This window comes from Erithacus rubecula, assembly GCF_903797595.1.
Source record: "Erithacus rubecula genome assembly, contig: SUPER_Z_unloc_5, whole genome shotgun sequence".
Lineage (NCBI taxonomy): Eukaryota > Metazoa > Chordata > Aves > Passeriformes > Muscicapidae > Erithacus > Erithacus rubecula.
This window is the reverse complement of record NW_027635819.1, coordinates 2527266-2548638: the sequence shown is the minus strand read 5'-3', so window position 1 is coordinate 2548638 and position 21373 is coordinate 2527266. Positions and strand designations below refer to the sequence as shown.

The 21373-nt window shown below is 37.1% G+C and overlaps 1 protein-coding gene across 5 annotated transcripts in view; it reads right to left on the bottom strand.

Moving 5' to 3' along the window:
* The window catches only part of GRAMD2B (GRAM domain containing 2B), a 41608-nt gene that overhangs the window by 1891 nt on the left and 18344 nt on the right, over positions 1–21373 (bottom strand). For 3 of the 5 annotated variants that reach the window (XM_079331596.1, XM_079331597.1, XM_079331598.1), the window contains exons 2-13: positions 15260–15382; positions 13225–13306; positions 12842–12908; positions 11856–11959; positions 8342–8437; positions 7585–7656; positions 7383–7463; positions 6645–6756; positions 4900–5022; positions 4619–4706; positions 4006–4107; positions 2376–2469 (exon numbers count right to left, since the gene is read on the bottom strand). In XM_079331596.1, the coding sequence (XP_079187722.1) occupies positions 2376–2469; positions 4006–4107; positions 4619–4706; positions 4900–5022; positions 6645–6756; positions 7383–7463; positions 7585–7656; positions 8342–8437; positions 11856–11959; positions 12842–12908; positions 13225–13306; positions 15260–15382 (1144 nt within the window). Of the gene's footprint in view, positions 1–839; positions 893–2375; positions 2470–4005; positions 4108–4618; positions 4707–4899; positions 5023–6644; positions 6757–7382; positions 7464–7584; positions 7657–8341; positions 8438–11855; positions 11960–12841; positions 12909–13224; positions 13307–15259; positions 15383–21373 lie in introns of all 5 variants that reach the window. The other 2 variants (XM_079331594.1, XM_079331595.1) reach the window with 1 other exon arrangement.

Below are 21373 nucleotides of genomic sequence, written 5' to 3'. Positions count from 1 at the left end.
GGGAATAGAGTGGGTCACATCCCCAGACACACATGTTCTCAATATCTCAGTACCTTAGTAACTTGCCGGCAGTAGTTAGATTTAGACACTGTTACTTTCAGGCTGCAATTTGAGGAGCCATTGTACTTCCTGTTTAAGGATGTCACTTTTCAGTCCTACCTCAAGATTTCTATCCCAGATGCACACTTTTCTCAAGGAGGACATTTTGAGAAAAGGGAAACAGTGAGAAGCACCTAATTTTATGAGAGTTGTTTAACATGTAAATAGGGACTTTATTTTAGCTTGGTAAGTTAATATAATTGAGAACAAGTAATATTAGGTCATATTTTCCACCCACAACTTAAAGCTTTATCATTTGATAGACATGGTGCATTTTAACAAACTGCTAAATACAATTAAAAGGCAAATTAGCAGAATTTTGCTAAACAATGGTAGCTCCTTGGCTCCAAGTATGAAGGAGAACTTGAAAAAAAAAATCACAAGGTCGCACTGAAGTCATTGCAACATATTTGTGCTCTCACCAATTTTTATCTGCAGAGTAGTTTTTAGTTTTTAATCTAGATAATCCCAATGCTCCAGTTTACAGTGCTGTGGTCACAAGGAAAATAAGGGAAGATATGACAAGCTACATTAGAACATGTATGCTACCTTTGCTGCTGCAGCCAGTTACCAGCACTTTTCATAAGACATATGAAACTGTTAAGCAACTGCAGTAACTTTGCTCATAGAACAAAAAGCTTTTAGATTTCTAACCACTGCTCATCTAGATTAGAACAGGATGTGGCAATATGCAGCTAAAGGCAATTCTGATGCAGTTTGTATGCAGAACACTTCATCACCTTGAATACTTGGCAGATAAAGGTAAGTCCTTAAGGCTCCAATCCTGTAGACACTAAAAGAAAGCAAGCCACTAAACCAAAAAAGCACACCACTTAAGACTCTAATTCAGGACAGAAGGTCACTTCTCTGGGAACAGCTGAATGATCTAACCATACAGCTGCCTATTACTGTCTCAAAGCAGAGACTATATAAGGGAGTGGGACAGTGCCCAGCCTTGCTGCAAGGGGCTGGCTGGCTTCCCACTGGAATGAGGTCTCCTATGAAACATCTTGCCAGCCTGTCCCAGACTACCGGAAAGCAGCAACCTCTTAAATGACGTAATTTGGCTGAAGATTGTATCTGGTAACCATCTGGTAAGTATTTTCTCCTTGTATTCACACTGTTCCTATCCAGAAAATACAGAGGGGTTAAGCCAGGGTTACTCTAGATTTCCATAGCCAAGAGGGTGAAGATGTGGGGGAAGAAACCCCTTTTTGGCAGTATTTCTAAAACCTATGTCACATATGTAAAGAGTGATATTATACAGTGATATTATAGCTTTATGCTTTTTGAGAAATTTAGTTCGGGGGGGGAAAAAGAGGTTGAAAGATCTTGGCACAGACCCAGCTTTAGAAAGAGATGCAAAAATATCCCATGTGACTTAAGCACATTGGAATCCAAGTAACTTTTGTTTTTGTTCCACTAGTGCTTTTGTCAGGCTCGGCCTGTGCATGTTGCACCAGGTGCATTTGTCAGGGCTTGGGGGCAGGTGGGGCGAGCTCTGCAGGGCAGCAGCCTGGGCCAGGACCAAGGGCTGGCCTGTGCTGGACACAGCCATTCCAGCAGACCCACTGCAGAGCCCAGCCCAGCCATGAGAGCAGTGCAGCCTCTGGCAAAGTGCTTTAGCAAGGGGAAAACACCAAATAAGGAATCTGCACACCCACTCGCTTGGCATAGGTTTCCAATTTAAGCCACCAAATACATTTAGCTTTCCAAATAGAGAATGGTAAAAAACAAGGGTCATGTATATAGAATTGTACAATTTGAGCAGCAGTATTTGTGTTACTGAACTAAAAAGCAGATTCCAGCCACCTTGTGTAAAGAAGCAAACAAGTATAATTTTTCTTTATCAAAAACCCAGAACTCCAACAAAAGGCCCAAACAGAAAAATTAATCAAATACCAATAAAGGTTAAGGTCAAAATCCTTAGCTCTGATGGATTTAAAAAAAAAAAAAAAAAAAAAAAAAAAAAAAAAAAAAAAAAAGAAAAAGAAGAAAAAATACCATCAAGATCACTACATAATGTAATAATCACCCCCAAAATGTCTGCCTCAGGGACACTTCTCCTGGTGATAAGCCTCAGTTCATGGCAAAGCTTTTACATACACCAATGTTTATACTGCAGTTAATTTACAGTCAAAACACTAGTCCTTGGTCTAGGAAAACACACTATCAAATCTGGGGGTAACTCATCACTTTTTCAGACAAAAGATCATAGAAATACAGCAAAGACCTGATTGGTCTATCAGCATTTGCATTACATCTTACGACGTTACCTTTTCCAATTTTCTAAGATTTGCAGTTAACTCATCACAAAGGGCATCAGCATTAATTTGCAGGTGAGATCCCAAATCATGGTGCACTTGATGTCTGTCAAACAGAATAAAAAAGTAAGTGTGATATACATAAAAAAAGAGGAAAACAGAACTGGATACACACATAAATGGCAACAGAGGGGCAAAATTGCAAACTGTACTTGTTTACAGAAAAAAAAGTCACTTCTTGACTACATTTTTAATGTGATCTCATTCTCCAGAAGTTTGGATGGAACACTTGATACTATTTCCACAGAAATGTTCTGCAAGTTCCATATCCTGTCACTTGGAGGAAATCGGAAAGCCCAAGCCCTTGACACTACAGAAATGCACACTAGATCTTCCTTCCTGTACCCTGTACTGTTTGGGACCAGGGCAGCAGAAACAGGACTTTGTGTCAGTGCAATGCTGGGTTAGTGTTTCTGAAGAGGGACACAGCATTCTGCCAATAAAAATATGACAGAAGTGAGAAAAAAACCTTTTGACACTGACTACTATGTGAGGCAGGCTTACCCCCTACTTGATTATAAATTGGTAAAATATAAATGCAAGGCCACATAGACAGAGCACCATCTTGTTCCTATCCCTTTTTTTATGAAGAACTTGGCTCTGTCTTCTGACACATGCACACACTCTGCTTTCCACAGATGACAGGTGAGACCAGTTGGATCAAAAACAGCACAGTCATTGTTTGATATGACCACAAGTGCAATGTCAGAGTGACCTGTTTTGTCATGGATGGGTAATCAAAGAAAGCTGAATTTAAAAGCACACTTATGTAAGCTAAATTTGAACCACTTTGCAAACAGTTCCATCATGCCTGAATCAACTCTATCTTGAATTTTATTTTTCCCCTCTTTTTTTCATGTGGTGCTTCTCCAGCTCTCAGAATTTCCACTCATGTTGCATAGGGGTGCAGGTTTTCCACTAAATTTACAAATGACTTTTGAAACCATATTTTTCAGAGCAGCTGAGGGAAAAATCTGTTATAAGAAGGGGAGAACAATTCATGCAGAATCTAATGCCCATTAATTTGATTAGTTTTCTCAGCAGTATTCAGTTTAACTTCCTTCTGTCCTAAGACAAAAGCAGGGAGCCAGTACAACTTACAGAGGAAAACCACTGTGGAAAATACACATATCTCTGCACTGCCTCTCCATTTAATATTTGTGTATTTTCTGTCTGTGCAACATAGAGACAAAAAAGAAATCCAAATGAAAAAACTAACTGCAGGGGCAGATGACAGCCATGACTCTAGCTACAGAAAGGAATTATTTATGTAACTATGGCCTCTTCAAATACACAGATGCCTGTCCCTTAGTGTGTTTGGATTTTGTTTTGATTTGATTTTGTGTGTAGGGTTTTTTTTTTTATTTCAGAAAGACAGGATATCAGTTTCCAAGTGATATATAGACAACACAAAGCTTTATACAAGCAAGACAGATGTATTAGCTTAGAGAGTATGAAGTATGTCTCTAATATACTAGTCAAATTACACTAAGACTGAAGACAGAAGTTAATCCTTTTTCATGGAATCACTGCTCTGGAAAAAGATTTTAAATCCCCAACATTTTTCCAGAGTTTAGCTTACTCCTTAATATGTGAATCAAAGGCTGTCATGGACATAAGGCGCTCCTCCAGGACACTGATTTTATATCTCATGTAGAAGGTAGAAAGTATTAAAACACAAACACTGTAGGAGAGAAAAATAAAGTCTATCAGTTAAAGAAACTTTAGCAGTATGTGACAAATTTATTGTTAGAAGCCATTTAAATTATTACTTGTATATGTTCAATAATAAAGGTATTGTTCTTAGAAACATTTCAGGAATACCATCAATGGTATTCAGACAGTTATGAAAATCTCAGACCTGTGTATATGTTTGTTAAGTGACATGCAAAATGAACCTCTGCAAGTACTTAAACCCTTTTAACATTTTCTGAATCAAAAGACCCTTCCTTTTTAAAAATAAATGGCCAGTTAAGTATAAGCCTGTCCAAGCAGGCTTATATAGAAATACCTATATATATATATCTGTATGTATGTATACACACATTTTGGGAAAATGTAAAGGCCACAATTCCCAATAACTTTATTTTTTCAAATAAAGCTTTGATTATGTCAATCATGCTTATGCTTATTGTATCAATCATGTAAACATAAGAAAACCCTAGTTTTTGACAATCTTGTTATTGCTAACTTACAGAATTGCATAAAATACAAGTATATGGTTCAGAGATAAGAGCTTCTGGGACTTCACTTTGTGGAGGAACCTGAAGGCTTCAGAATGGCCTGCAAGGGAAAAAACCAAGTCTTAATTTGAGCAGAGCAGACCAGAGATTATAAACAGTGTTTTGAAGAATGCAACAGATAATGCAAAACAGAGGAGAAACCAGAAACAGATCTTCTGTATTACATGAGCTGCCACAATTATGCAAACTTATCTCAAGTTATTCCAGTAGAAGATCTGTCTTTGATTTCCTACCATTTCGAGGACTGCTTCGGGCTTTTCCATCAGGGCCACGTTTACTGTGTGCATCTGAACGAACAGACTTGGCCTCAGGCTTGGAAACTTTCAAGTGAGTCTCTGTTTCAACAACATGATAATCTGTCAAAAGAAAGATTTTTTTAATAGAGGTGAAATATAAAGTCAGAGGAAATTGTTGACAGGTCATGTTGGTCAAAAGAAGAGGAAGAGGAGAATTTTAAAAAGTGCATTTCTATACTTTTGGGTAAAAAGCAGCAGTTGATTTAGTATCTTTGAAACAGTTTACATACTAATTCCATATCAACACAAAATAAAAAGAAGTGCCTGTATTGAAAGAAGATGATGTATGTTGCATTTATAGTCCAGATCTTTTAAAAGTTGGCAACCCATGAAAATGTTGAAAATCTTCCTGGCAGAAGATTATAGTCACAAAAGTAATCTCTCAAAAGGCTTGAATTTGCTAGAGTAATGATTCTAAATTATTTTAAGAGCAACATCAAATGGGGATAGTGCATTGTTACTTTAAAAAGGACATCACAGCTCCCTTTCCTGCCTGTATGTAAAAATACCAATGATATCTTGAAAGAAATGTGGCAGAAAAATCTAATCACACTCAGTTTTATGCTCTACTTGCTTATTCTGGACTTGCTCTAATGATGCACAAGAAACAACCGTGAATGATAGATGTGCTACCTTTCACCCCTGCTCTCAATTCCTTTTCATAGGATGGTTCTTTGCCTGGATATTGGTTTTCATTTGTGGAAAAAGAAAATGGAATGGTTTGAAGTAGTTACTAGCCATCAGGAAGTAAGACAACAAGTCAAAACATTATTCAGAAGCACTTCTGTGGCGTATGATGACACCACAATTTACTGAACAGCAGTACACAACTAAAGACAGATGTACAATAAATATGAAATACCAATGTTCATTCATCATTCTGCTGAACGAAAGACCCAGAGCAAAAAAGGAGAGTTAATAAAAAAATAACATGACAGAAGCCTGCTATAAAAAATGACAGTATCTTTCAAAAGTTTCTTATACAAATTATAGTCAAGATGGAACCCAGAGTACTAGCAGTTAATATCTTAGTATATGTTAATGGTACAAGAAAATATTCTAGGTTTTCAAATAACATTCAGCGTGAGCTACACAAAACAAGTATTGCTATGCTCATGAAGTTATGAAGTATGAGTTATGAAGTGAGTTTCAATCAGAACAGCTGCTAGTTAGTGAAGAAATTGAGACAACAGATTGCAAAGAGTGTGGTAAATAAAGAACAACTTTGGTCAGTATCTTCAAGTACCTTAATAGCTGCAAGGAATAAAATAAGCGTTTAAAAAACCCCACAAAAACAAAAGTCAAAAATAACCTTGATGACCAAAAGCCACCACAGTACAAAATGTTATTTGTGTACATCAGAAGTAACATTAAACTCCTTAAGAATGGGTTTTGATTGTTCATTTTTCTTTTGTGTTTTAAAGCATGAACAGCTCCTACATTCTATCTCTGCTTGCTTGGCTAAGCAACTGGAACCAACAGTGACAATTTAGATCTGCTGATGACCAAGCCATTGCCTGAGTCTGGATTGCAGAGGGCTATAGCAACAGAAATGTAGGTACTGAGGCCTTGAGGAAGACATCAAAATCCACATAATCCTCCAGGACTGTGGAAAATTCAGATTCTGCATCAGATGTGGATACAGAAGCAAAACTGAGAGCTAGTCCATTCTCCTCACTCACCCTGGAAGCATTCCATCTCTGGTGTCTGTGAGCCTGTGCTGCTGGACTCTTCCATGTCTTGTCTTCGCTGCTGCACTATTCCATCCAGATCAGAATAATCTTCATTGAAATCCTGATGGAGAGAACGAGTCACAAAAAGGCTCAGCCACATTCTACATCTAAACAATCTCATTTCTTCTAGAATCTGAACAAAAGATCAAAGCCTTAGAACTGCTTAACCAGGAACAATCTCTGATAACAAGATGTTGAGATCAATTTTAAAAATAAGCTCCATAAGATCACCAGAACTCAAGCTTCATCTCCTGCCTTGTCTATAATACTGTTAAGTTAGACAAGCCATAAAGTCCAGGACAAGCAGTAATAGACAGACTCACATCACATGTGCCTTCACAGCTCTTTCAGATGACTGAATGTTTTACAGAGGAAGGTTTGCTACTGGAAACACTTCAAAAACTGTTCATGGCAGACTTTACGTCAGTACAGTGAAATCTGACTGCTAGACAGAGATATGAAGAACATACAGACCTTGAATAAATCCAAAGCATATGCACGTATATAATCTGCATGTCATCAGATAATTATGGTAATTGTTCCAACTATTTTCTACTGTTAGACACTCATGGAAATTTTAGAAACAGATATAATTACTTCCTTCAGCTTTCTTTCTCCAGGCATTATAAATAGTACTTGCAATGAAAGATGCCATGCAGCAAAAGAACAAACTTCTAAGCCATTTACCAGGGGCAGAGTTCTAGGACGATCAGCCCTGAAGCTGTTTTCTGCAGAAGAGGGATTTGGACTGTTGCCCATGCTTGTATCCTGAAAAAAAGCAGCACTGTTAACAAGGAACACAAGCAGAAAGTGCCTAGTATTTCACAGCAGGATAGCAGTAATAATGAACACAAAGCTACATACTGCCTTCATTGCCACTAGTACTTACGTCAAGATGTCTACAGATGGATTTTAATAGTTTGTAGGTGGTGTCTCTGGAGAGCAATGAGACAAACATGTACTGCAAAACAAAAGTTCCATGACTGTTTGCAAAAAACAACCACAGTCTTCCTTTCATCTAAATAAAACTAGGCAGGTGATTTTGCTGATCAAGTAACAGTTTTCAAGAACTTTAGTAAGGCAGGAAAAACCTGCAGTCCTTCAAAGCCTACGACTTGAGGTTTATCACACAAACACAGGACAGGCACATAAAAATTACCATGTTCTGCTGCATAATCTAGATCTGATTTTTCTTCTAAAAACACTTTTCATGCTTGTTTTACCTACACCTTAAAAAAATTCCAAACAACAAAACCCCAAACTTGTTTTTATATACTGTTTCCTGCACCCAAAAAACATTTTTTGCAATGAAAATGCATTGTTTCTGAAGCTACTTATAGCATAATCACATTTCCTACTGATTGATGCAATTACAATTCCTGAATATCACTGTAAGCAACAGCGTTTTGTGTGTCCAAGGTATGACTGGTTAGGTAAGAGAACAAGTAAATGGAAGAACACTGACACAAATGTCAACAAAGCAGGTAATCCTCTCTGCATGCACCTCCTGACTCAGCTTTTTCAGTTCCTCTGGTGCTATGAATTCTTGAAAAACAGGGGATGAAAGATTACAGAGAGCAGGTGGCAAACAGAGATTCTGTTTTTTATTTACTCACTGAAATACCATTGTCCCTACCAGTACTTACCCTGTCTGTCACTGTTGCTATGATCAGAGCATTTGGCACAAGAAGGGCAGTTTTGGTTTTCTTCAGAAGTGTCACTGACAGCACAGGTATACTAATCTGAAACAAGATCAACATAGCATTCAAATCCCAACACTCACACAGAAATCTATATCACACTCTCTCCTGAGGGGCCAGCCCAGCTACTGGGATAAGTCAGACCTTCAACATTCACATTTAAAGATTTCTCCACTGCATTTCTGGTTACTATTATTTCATGTGAAATAAGAAATAACAATAATTTGAAACCATACCCAACTACTTTTACTTCTGCTTTTATAAAATGCTAATTCAGGTTTTTGTTTGTATCTTCCTTTCCTGATCCCTTATGGATCTCACAAGACTACAGGCTTAGTGAGCTGCAGATCAGCAAAACAAACCAATCTTAAAGTTATGCTTCTTCATTTATAAACCAAATACTTCAGAATGTATCAGACAAGATAAGTTGGTTGAATAATGAACACAAAAGTCTTCTCTCACTTACAGATTTGCAACAAGCAGGTGAGTAAACAGCTTGTCCTTCAACAAGGTTCAAAGACCCAATACTGACACACCTGCTGACTTCAACTGATTCTTGTGTGTGTCAAGGAGGGAGTCTACATCTACAGTTAAAAATCCTCAGTTTTCCTTCCTGCTTTGTTTACATCCAATGCCATTAGCTTAATGTCTGCTAAGTTTTAGAGTATTTCACTTCTGATATTCTGCATGGGCTCTTTCTATAAATCCCAGTTTACAAAGGTCAAAAAACCTGGTTGGAGAGAGTTGAAAAGCCTAGAGGTTTAGTGAGTTAGGCAAATATAACAACCCTGGATATGTATATAATTTAATAAACATGGATAATAACATTCATGATTAAAAACCAGATTGTGTTAAAAATACCTTTGGCACAGGCTCTCAGAACTACCTATGAAATTTGGAAGCAAGGTTGAAAGTTTCCATAATTTCTCAGTTAGCAACTGCATCACTGAATTAAAACATTCCACTGGAAGAAAATGAAGTTACTCTGTGCAGTATCTTGTTAACTTTTGTTCAGAATAGCAACACAAAATCATGAAATGAAAAATAGTACCAGGTAAAAAAACCATCTTTGTCTATAACAATTTGGTTGCAAGACTGCCAGATACTGTTTGAACAGAAATCCTTCTATAAGCTACAGGAAAGCACTTTACAATTTTTCGAGTTGGTACAGTTCACAATTCACCTTAAAAAACTTTAAATCAGAGATGTAAATGGTATTCTACTGTGTGTAGTTTTGATGAATAACATTAACACAATCAAAACTAACATGTCTATTCAGCACTTGCTTATTGCACTGTTCCCACAGCTTTAGATTGAAAGGGTGGAATCACTCTTTGAGCAGGAGTACTTTTATCTGGAAAAATAGTTATTTCAGAATAAAAGGTTTACCTGCAGGCAACATAGAAAGTAATTTAAAAGGGTAAAATAATGTCTAAATCCAAGGAAGACTCAAGGCCAACATATATAGACAAATTAGAACTACCTGGAAAGAAAGTCTTTCAATGCCTATTCAATCCTGCAGAAGCCATTTACTTTTGAATACACAGAGTGTCTTTACTGCACATTCAAAACTCCTGAATTGCATAGCTGTTACATGCATGAAAGCTGTCAGTACAAAAAAAAACTGCAGGTAGAGTTCTTGTAAAAATTTAACTGGAAAGTGTAGATCTGCTGTTTCTCACAAAAAAACACTTTATCCCCAAGCTTAAATCCTTTTACAAGTTTTGAGCAATAGAAGCTTTGTGTCTTGGAAACTTTGTCAGTGTATCTCACTGCTAAGAATGTTCCACTTCCTGTCCAGCTTGATTTCATCCTTCCTCTCACACAACATCATTTTTCACTGTATCCCTAATTTTCCAGCTTTTTTCTTTGTGGTATTTCTAAAAGCTGAACAAAGCTGTAAATAAATTATAAAGATTATCCCCTCTACTCTTAATTTTCCCTACAGTATTTTCCAAAAATAAGACCCAGCACTGAGCAATTTGCAATATTGCTATAATTATATTTTACAGTGTTTATTCTAGCCTATCTTGTAAAATGCTTCCACTTTTCATACTGACATACGTCATTATGTATATATTCCTGAATTTAAGACCCTGTTGACAAAGATAATTTCCTAGTACTATATCATCATCATTCTGCATCTTTTTTTCCAGGTTTTTCTACTCAGTAAAGTTCTACCATATTCTTGTATACCTACAGCTTAGTTGAAATTAGAAAGCTCCTCCACAGTTTGAAGTAGTTACATTTGCTCATGGTGAACAGAAAATTGCTAGTACAACAGCTTAAATTTTAAAAAATTGCTGAGATAGCTGTTACTAATATTGAATGACAGTATTCAACCAGTTGTTTTTTCCATTTTGTCACACAGCTTTCACCAACATATACACCATCCACATATACGTACTTCTGACTAGTAGAATCCATTACTAGAAACCAACAATAGTCCTGGGCCAATTGGTGGAACACAATAACCCACAAGGTCACTATGTGCTGTCAATAATTTTAAGCATTCTTTAAATCTACTACACTTTATAAAAAGTCCTTTAACAACAGATGGCATTTCATTAAAATAGTTGACCACAGAGAAATTATAATTTCGATCCCTGAACTGATTTCAGCATTCAATTCACTGAATCTAACCAGGAACTTTGTTCAAGGATGCACCTGAAAGGAAGAAGCCAAAGAAATCCTTGAAGAAAAACGATCTTCCCCAGAAGAGGCCAAAACCAAAGCAGTTTATGTAAACAAAGCACACTCCAAAGCTCCAAATTGACAGATTCAAGCCTTTTATATTTTATTGTATGCATATAATCCACCACAGGGGTCCTAAGCTTTAGGTGGATCACCAAGAAAGACTACTTTATGATCTTCCCAACAGCTCACATCTCATTTCCAATCTGCATACTGGGCTCACAAGTAAAAACCATGCCAACTTGTTTTCTTATGCAGTTCTCTGTTATGCAAAATGGGACTGCAAGAAGAATCCTTCAGAGAGCTTTGCTACTCAAGTCAGAAACCAGTCATAGATTTTCCTCTGACTTCCTTAATATGCTTGGTCCTTCTCTTCAGTGCCCTAACTACAGCCTTGGAGCCCTTAATACTTTTCAGCCTTCATTCCTTCTGCTCCTCCTGCTCCTCCTCCTCCCCTCCTCGTTTAAGTACTCACCTCAAGACAAACATTTTTTCAATTTGTATTACGTGGGTTTGACAATGCCCTCACTACTGCTGGTCAGACCCTTTCCCTTCATCTGTTTCTTTCAGACATGAAGTCTTTACACAAGAGATACAATCTCTAATAACAATAGTGCTCAGTTCTAGACTGCATTCCAAACATCACTTATAGCGACTGTATTCAATAAAACTTGAAAGTATAACCTTGCACAATAATTTGAACTTCTGGTGATGAACAAATTGTTAAGAACAGCATTACCATTCTATATATAAACATTTTACTAACCTTAGTGTCTTTACCAAAAACCTTGGAATGGAAGCAAATCCAGTTTTCAGAAAGGAATAACTTTCCTTGATACAGAATTTCTTTCTGCAGAGCACAGGTAAAGCCTGAAACAAAAGGTAAAGTCTGAAACAAAATTCAATAATCTTGAACGTAATCACAACTCAAGCTAAGCCAATTTGGCTTCTGTTTTGTTCTTTTTACAAAGCTATGATATGTTTAGGTTAACATGATATGTTTTGATTAACATTGTCAAGCTTAGAGAATGTCACAGACCTAAGCTTATACTCAAAGTATTTGAAGGACAACAACTGAAATGAGCAAAATTAATAGTAAAAATTACTTAAATGTTTAATGAAAGATTTTGTATTTGAACTTCCAGTTCTATGGCCGTTGTCTAAACTAGATGTCCAACAGAGATACAACACATGTGAAGTAATACTTTTACTTTTACTTCACAGACATTGAGCAAACCATTTCTCACTCACGAACCACACTTCCTTTATTTCTTTCAAGAAACATTTGCTACACGTGTCTGTGTAGAATTCCCTTCTTATAAGTACTATGGATAATAGGAAAATATTTAAGCATTTAAACATTCCTTTTCTTACTAGTGTTTTTAAATATTAAAACATCATCCACAGCAAAAACTCAAGCTAATCAGTCTCAAGTACTGCCTTTGTTAAGGAAGATTCAGAATCAAAAAATAGTGCATTAGGCTACTCTCCAGGAATGGCAAAGTGGACTACAATTTCCAAATATACTTGCCTTGGGGTGACTAAAACATAACAATATCAAACACGCAGAGATTTAAATTTTCCACGATTACAACAAAATGCCCATTGCAAGTGGATCAAGTCCCTGCAGCTCTAAGCAACTGGAGTTAAAAGTTTTTAAAATTTAGGCAGCTCCTCTTGTACATCATTACATTTGTTGTAATGCTATCTTAGGATCCAGAACCAACAACAACACAGGGGTTAAATACTTACTTTGTTTCAGTGGCTCATCGATGGGAACATCTAGAAACAGCTTATGAAAGTGTGCGTTTGCCTTCAGCTAAAAAATAAAAAGCCCCACAACAAAACACATAGACTTTATTAGACAGTCTGAAAACCAAGTGACCTGCTCTACTTCCTGTCCTCCACACACTCTCCCATTCTGCCCACTTGTTTTACAAGAAATCATAGGTTTATTTTATGTATGGTTATTAACTCTATATTCTGTTTTACTCAGACACTAATACACTGATGAAAAAGGAACCTGTGTCCTTATATAACCATGAACTACAGTGCTGCTAAACCAAAGTCCTGTCATGGCAGTTATATGTTTACTTCTAATCTATGTAAGCAAACAAATGGAGTCTCTGTCTTACCTGATTTGAGGCACGTTTTTTCCTTTCAATCTTGGAATCACTCTTGATTGTCAGGACTGGACTATCTGTGCTGCTCTTAGTTCTGAAGATTTAAAGCATTTGATATAAGCCCAGTCCCAGTTTATTGGCCTTGTAAATAACCAACAGGATGTGCTTTCCCATGGAACATATTAATCCTTTAGATAACTCATCTAATTCATCAGGAATCATACAGAGATTAAGAGGAGTATATATTTTCTTAAACTGTGTCAGTCTGCTGACTATGGAAGTCAAATGAAAGTCTCCTTTAAATTTAGACTAAATTTAGACTCCTTTAAATAACCAACTAGTTGGTAAGCAAACAGAATAAATTCAAAACATTTTTACAGCTAAATGAATTATCACATTGCTTAGCATCACCTTCATTGCTGTGCAACATGTGAAACACAAATACTAAGCAAGCACACTCCTTATTAAAGCAAGATAAAATTATATAAAACTTAGTAGTTGAGGTGGAAGGCAGTGTACAGAAAACTATGAACTTGCAACACAAGCTGAAATCTTATTTGAAAAGTGCAATAAATAAAAATAGGTGTACAAGTCAGAGGATGGCTATGAATCACGTAGTGTAGCATAATGAAATCATTAAGACAACCAGCAGCCCTACAGGAAATAAAATGGAATTCTGAGTTCCAGTTGTATAGGTAGCTGTAATTGTACAGCTCCAACCATTTATATTGGAAAATCAAACATAACCTCAAATAACTCTAAAAAAAACCAGCCAAGTACACATCAAATTCTGTGTGGATGACTGGAAAAATCAGTTTTGCCTATTTTATACAGGAGGAATTATTGGCATGGATTGTTTAGAAAAACAGAGAAGTGGGATAACTTTCATAAATCAGAAAGAAGAGAATACTCTCTCTGAGAGCTATGTGGCACAGAATAATTGCATATTAACATACTATAAAAATCAGGTAGCTCTTTTTCAAAGGCCTCAGATGCAAACTGAACAGCAGAAGAAAAAAAATGTATCATAGGACTCATACTGAATGACCTGAAAGATATGTTGTGCTAAAGATACAGTAGGATAATAAAAGTCCTAAGAAAGTTTTGATTATTGCACCATATGAATGAGAAGAAGAGGAACCATGAGTGCTACAGAGACACTACTAGAAAGAGATGGTATAGCAGTCTGACTTAGCAGAGAAAGTGGCTGCTTATCTCAGGAGGGCCCTCATAGAAGAAAACTCTAAAATATGTGAGTACATGTATTTGTGTGCTCATGTAAGTACAGGTCAAACTGAAACAAATAGTAAACCTGACAAAAATCTTATGTTTATCCTTCACTCAAATAGTCAGCAACAGGATATGAGAAGTAAGACTGCAACATTTGGAAAAAAAAAGAGTGATAGCATATTCCTACAAATACCTTTTCTTCAGAGATGCTTCATGAAATTAAGTGGTGTTTTAAAACATATTTGTCTGTGACCAAAAGAACAGGGTCAGGTTCAACACAAACTTTTGCACTGACTATTGAGTTGGCGTGGGATTTTAGCATGTTTTAGAAGCACTTAAAATACATTCCAGTTCTCCAACAAAAGAAGAATTAGTGTCTTTGCGGGACATAACAAAAACCTGATGCAATATACAGCACAGAGTCCAAAATTAAAACTTACATCATAGGTTTACTGTGGACAATCAATATTCCTGCATGTTCTGGAAACAGGCCAGGACTAAAACTGCAGCTCAGTTTGACTGCCTGTCAAATTGATTATGAAAGGAATGAAACCAGCAGTGGCATCAAACAGTGCAATATATTTTCTCCTTGAACACAGGAACTAAACCAGCTCAGAGTCTAAATTCTATTGTGACTGCTTGCAGGGGGTAACAGAGCAACCAAGGAAAGTGCCTGGATTCCAATTCACTTGCATAGTGTAGCAAGCCAACCTCCACTAGGATATCTGATAAATATTGCCACTCAGTCTAGTTTTCTAAGTGAGTTGCAGCCATTCTAATTATTGTACTAGAAGAAAATTGACATTTCTGACATTACCTAGCAACATCAACTTTTCTCCTGTCATCAAAATACTCCATTTCACTGGTAGGGGTCTGCAGTGACACAGTGGGTGATTTTCCAGCCTTTCTTTTTTCATCAGTTCCATTTTCTCCATCTGAACTGCAGGGGGAAAATAAATAAACAAACAAATAAATAACCAAAGAAATAGAAGTGTGTATTACAGGATTCACAGTCATGTCAAATGCCACTGCAACATGCTGACAATACAGCATATTTTAAAGAACAAAATTGTAACATATATTTCTGTTGAGATCCTGAAAAAATCTTTTTCTACTGACTGAACAGTACTATACATCTGAGTTCCAGCACTGGAATTTCAGCAATGAAGAGTGGAAAATTGAAATATTGCCACGGATATTTCAGCACTCATAAAATTTGTAGCTCTAGCTTCTGTTCTGAAGAGAATGTTGTTTGGGAAAAATGCATTCCATGTTCAGTACTCAAACTCAGATGACTAATAGAAATTAATTTGATTGGCAATTCAGGAGAAAAACATCTTGCATGATAGCACTTGGTGCTTAGCAGATTATTTGTGGCTCAATATTGCAAGAAGAAGATAGGCCCTATTTTGTGTCTCACTTCCCTCTTTTGTGAGAGTCCACACGTAGAATATTTACAATAAAGATCTCTCTCGGAGTACAAAATGCAGCAATTTTATTTTACAAAAGCAGCACTGCCACCACAGTGCATTGTCTTTTCACAGCATGTGCCACTGCTTCAGAAATGTGTGGTATGGACCCAGAATCTGAAAGCTGAGCAATGTGCCAATAGAATCTCTTCCTGACTTCCCTTTCCATAATTTTCCAACAAAATGACAACTCAATAAACGTAGAGAAAAACAGCTGTTATTAATAATAGGGCGTGAAGGATGATGACATTTTAAAATGACAGAACAAATACATACACACACTTGCCTGCAGAAACATGAAGCCTGAGAAAAAGCTGTAGGATTCTCTTAGGATTAAAGAGGAAAGCCAAATCATGTTGCCCACTAATTTAAGGCCTGGTCAGAATGACTTAATTTACAGTTTTCCATTATAATGTTTAATTTCTGCAATTTTACAGCAATACTACAGCCATGATGTGGCAATTACTATGAACAGGTTTTTTTTTCTTGCTAAGATAAAAGTTTTGGTAACAGAGGTTCTCAAACTAATTTAATCTTCTTTTAGGAAGGGCACAAAAAGATCTTTTACTTTTATTACACTCTGATGAGTAAGATCAGAAGATACGCCTCACAGCACCTTAATTGAGCTCTAATGAGGTGTTATCCTACCTCACAGATAAACTAGAGCTTTGGCCACAGGACTAATGCCAGGATTCTCAAGGCATCTTATATTTACATAGAGCAGCTATTTCCATATCTAAGCCTCCTTCAGCACGCTTAGCACTCCCCACCAGAGTAGCACTGAATTCCTACTCCCTAAGTTACATTTTATTAGTGCTGTAATCCTTTCAATTATACACAAAGCCAATAAAGAAAAACACCCTATTATTTCCCCATAACTTCACTCTTGGATCAGCATTGTCTTGACCACACATCACCAGCTTTTATTTTCAGTCAACATAAAAGACAATTAAATAGGCAATTCATGAGATTCAAGTGGAACCAAATCTGCCTGAAAAACCCAAATAAGTAGCTTTATGCTGTTTGAGATTTTAAGCAGACAGACAGACTACCAATTCAAGGTGCTCCCTGCAAATATAAGTGAGTTTGTACTCCAAGAGTCTGCAAATCCTGCAAAATGTTTTATTCACAGTCTTGCTATATTTCTATTACCCAAATCCTTGGGCTCCCAGAGTGGCCAGAGAATACCAGAAATGAGTGGGATGAGCAAGAGTGTGAGGCAAGATTGCCTGGTTCAAAAAAAGCAGCTTAGCATGGAAACTGCCAAGTGAACAGGACTATGTACCAGCATGGTTTTTAAGATTACTTGCTTAAGCCTGAAGCCTGACTGACGTTGATCAGCCTGGTATTCTCACACAGCAATGCTACCAACTGACACTTCTATAGTACAAATGCCTTTTAAAAATACCTATAACACAGGTTCTACAGGTTCTACTGCTCACTAATACCTGTCAGCATGGTTAGATACTTTGCTGCCTCCTTTTTTTACTCACAATTCATACTCCTTTTCCCTCATCCATTCTTTCTGTCTTCCCTACTAACTTCTACTACTCCTGAATCCTGGTGTCTGAACCCATTCCATCCAGCTGCTTTCAGATGGCAGAGAGCTCAGGCATCCCAATATGCTAATTCTGCTGACAGCTGTGTGGGCACACTGAGCTGACTTGTGCCAGCCTGCTCACCTCTGCAGGATGCTTTCTGCATCTGAGGACAGCGGGGAGACTCACCCATGTCACACCACACTGACAGTAACAACAGGGTGCATTCCAATCAGCTGACACAGTTTCACATATCCTTCACCCTACCTCCCTGTGCCTCCTCCACACAATAAAAAAGCTACAGGCAGATTTCTCCTTATATTTCTGATAATTATACCTCCACACAGCAAATAAGTTAACTAGTAGGTGCTTTCTAAGTATCCGAAGAATCTTCTCTTCCTTTCCCTTCCCTGAAACTTCATCACAAGTAAACTAAAGTACTCCTCACATTTTCATAAGTGAATCAGTACTCATAAATGCTTTGCAAAAAAAGCACAAAAGTCAGGAATGACAACAACAACAACTTAGATTAAGAGCACTAAAAATGAGTGATTCTCACTACAACTGTGGGGAGTAGATGTACACATAAGAACTGGGTTTGCAAATGTCAGGATAAAAAAAGAGAGTATGTGACATTGGTACCATTGAAATGAAAAAGAAAATTTTGTATATTTGATACTAGCAACAACCCTGTTAAAATAATAGCTAAAAGAAAATAAGTTGTCTCTATTTTCCAAATAAAGAACAGTTGCCATAGGGAGTATTTTCAAACCCAAGTCCTGCACTTACAGTGGGGTCACACATTGCATCTAAACCAGTTAAAATAAATATTAGAGGTGTTTAAGACAAAAAGCTATGAAATAGATAAACCAAGGCAGTGGATTAAGTTCTATTCTAATGTAGTTCAGAAACACATTATTTGTCAATAAATTTTAAAAGTCAGAGCAACTTCCCCTCTTCTATTCTGAATGCTTTCTAGAAAAACAAAACTTCATGGCTGACGTGTATCAAATTTCTTGTATTGCATAAAATTCTCTCAATTTCAAACTTTCTTGTTTTACACAAACCTTCACCAAGACCTGAAAAATTCAGACTCCCTGTGAAACTTACATGGTACTATGTTAAAGGGAATTTTTCAAGAGAAAAAAACATCAATCTAAAGTAACCACTTCAAATATAGTTTGAATAAAAAGCACTGATCAAAAAGTATGTGAGAGAGAAGTGGTAATAGGCCACAGTTTGGAAAGTGAACCTCAAGGAACAACTGCTGTCTTTGACAAACTCAGTACTGAGCCAGACACAAACACTTCTCAGGCGTACACAAGAGACCAAAACTCCAGAATTATATGGTGGTCACTGTCCTCAGTTCCCTGCAACCACACAAATCCTCCTACAAAGCTTCTTCATGACACCCACAATACTTGCTCTGCCTGTTAACTGCTCTAGAACTCCAGAAGCCACAATAAGTTGTGACAAACCAGTCCCCCAGTCCACAAATTTCAGATCAGTTACGCAGCAGGAAAAAAGACCTGCTGAATAATCAGAGATGTTAGGTACATCTACAATTGTTTGCAAAACTGGAGTCAAAGCGTGTTTCCCAAGCATTGGTACAACACTCTATGAATGGAGCATACATATAAGATCATCATGTTACCTTAGAAGCCCTGTTGATCCAGTTTCACTTGTATTATACAAAAAATGATTAAGTTTGGAACAGCAGTTAGACTGCTGTATTACTGCAAATGATCAAAGTACTTGGGAAATAATTTCTCCCCAAATGTCCACAACCATGCTTGGTACAACCCATGAGAAAATATCCATCACAAATACAATGGCACTCTGATCTTTTGGTTCTGTTGGATTTATTGGGTAGCTGTTGGCAGACTGACAGAATTTGACAAAGGAATCAAAGTAGTGTGAACAGTTCCAATGCTAAGAGATAGTATTATTTAAGCTATTCTTGCTCCCTTACATCAGTCTATGCAGGTAAAGGACTGGGTTACTTTTACAGAAATTTAAAAGTCAGAGAGACTCCAAACATTTAAGGATCCCAAACAAAGATGACAGACTTTGTCAGGTTTTTAAAAGCAGAGAAGAGGAGCAGGATGAAGAGATTTATCCAAGCATTATTCAAAAGACATACCAGCAACATGCCTCAAGCAGAGATGACTACAAGAGGGTAAGATGGAATGTACCAATGCTTGGAAGCTCAGCATGCTGCAGGTAACAGATCTCTTACTAAGCACTTATTTTCCTAGATCTATCATGTGCTAGTGGAGTAACCACCTCAAACTACTTTTTCCTAGGACTAAAGTTTTCTATCAGAAGACATGTCCTGTCCTTCTGCTAGGTGTCTTTTCTATGCCACAGCAGTCTGAACAAGCCTTTTTTGCATGTGTAATCAGATTCTGGAGTGCTTTATCTGATGAGCTTGTATTCATACTGTACACAGTTCAATTACTTCACACCTGGACTGAAGAAAATACCTTTCCACTGTAAACTCTCCTCCTGTCCTCTTCACAAGGATTAGAATGGTCTCCATACTAGAAAAACTAACACATCTCCCAGAAACAATTTCTCACAATAATGTTCTGATTTAGTCTACTTTGAAGACCACATACCATTCTTACAATGCAAATGGACAGACAAACATTGACTACCACTAAGAATCCCAAAATACCAAATCAGGCAGAAAATGACCTACAGCTACTCTAATCACAGAAAGCTGCTTAAAAACTGCTATAATAGATGTTAGATTGACAAAATGTATCCATTTGGTACCTGCAGAATTCCAAGTACGCATCTTGTACTTAAGGCTGAAATCTGAAAGCAGCTGATTCTGAAGTGCAGGATTTTGTGTCTTTTGTACAGTTAATCTACAGCCAGGAGATGTATTTATATCAGAGAGCAGCAAAGCATTAATCAGGGTATGGAGATGTGAAACCCTGCATGACAGAGAAGGTCAGTTTGTCAATATGAATAGGTATGAACCAGACTGAGATTTAAGTTCCTCAGGTTGTTCAAGGAGCAGGCTAATTCTCTTCTCATGAGATCAGAGCCAAACATGGCATAATGGAGGCAGAGTTACACATCTGCACATTAACTGTGTAAAACATGCATATGGATGAGCACACTGGCACATACACCACATGCTTCTCGAGGTATTTTTAGGTTTAAACACTTCTGTAGGCACAGCTGGAATCTTGATGTCAGATGGCATCAAAAGAGAAATTAAACCAATTGTTTAGGACTTTCCCAAAACTTGAAACTAATTTTATGTATCAAGCTAATTAATTGTAGTAATGCTTACCATGTTCTATTCCACATCTATCTCTTGGAACACAATTACTCACCTGTGAATAGTTTCTTTTGTTTGTGTTGCAATGTCTTTATTAAAAACAGAAATGAAATTTTAGAGTTAATACTGAACAGAAACACATCTAACACTTGAGGACAGAGAAAGCCAGGTTTTTCTCCTCAACTGAATAGACATTTCACATAATAACTAGATCAAGTTTCACACTGCCTTACCACTTGGACATCAGCAAGATCACTGTGACACTGCAGACGTCACTAGCAAGTATGTAAATTCTCTGCTCTAAATACCATCTATTATTAACTGTCTGTATTCCCTGTCTAATCAAAACTAGACTGCTATCAAGTTCCATAGAAAAAAAAAAAACACAGAAGAATTCCCTGTGCTCTGAAACAAGAGACACTATAACAAGATATTTTACTAAGTTAACACTAGAACAGGAACACAAGCCATTTAGCTCTCTTGTTTTCTCAAGAGTTTCCGTTTCATATATCCACTTCAAAAAGCAAAAGCCCTCTCGTGTATCTTCACTCAACTCCACAAGATTCCCATCACACAGTTTCCATGGGAGTTTCAGTAGGATGACCAACAACTATTTACTTGAACAT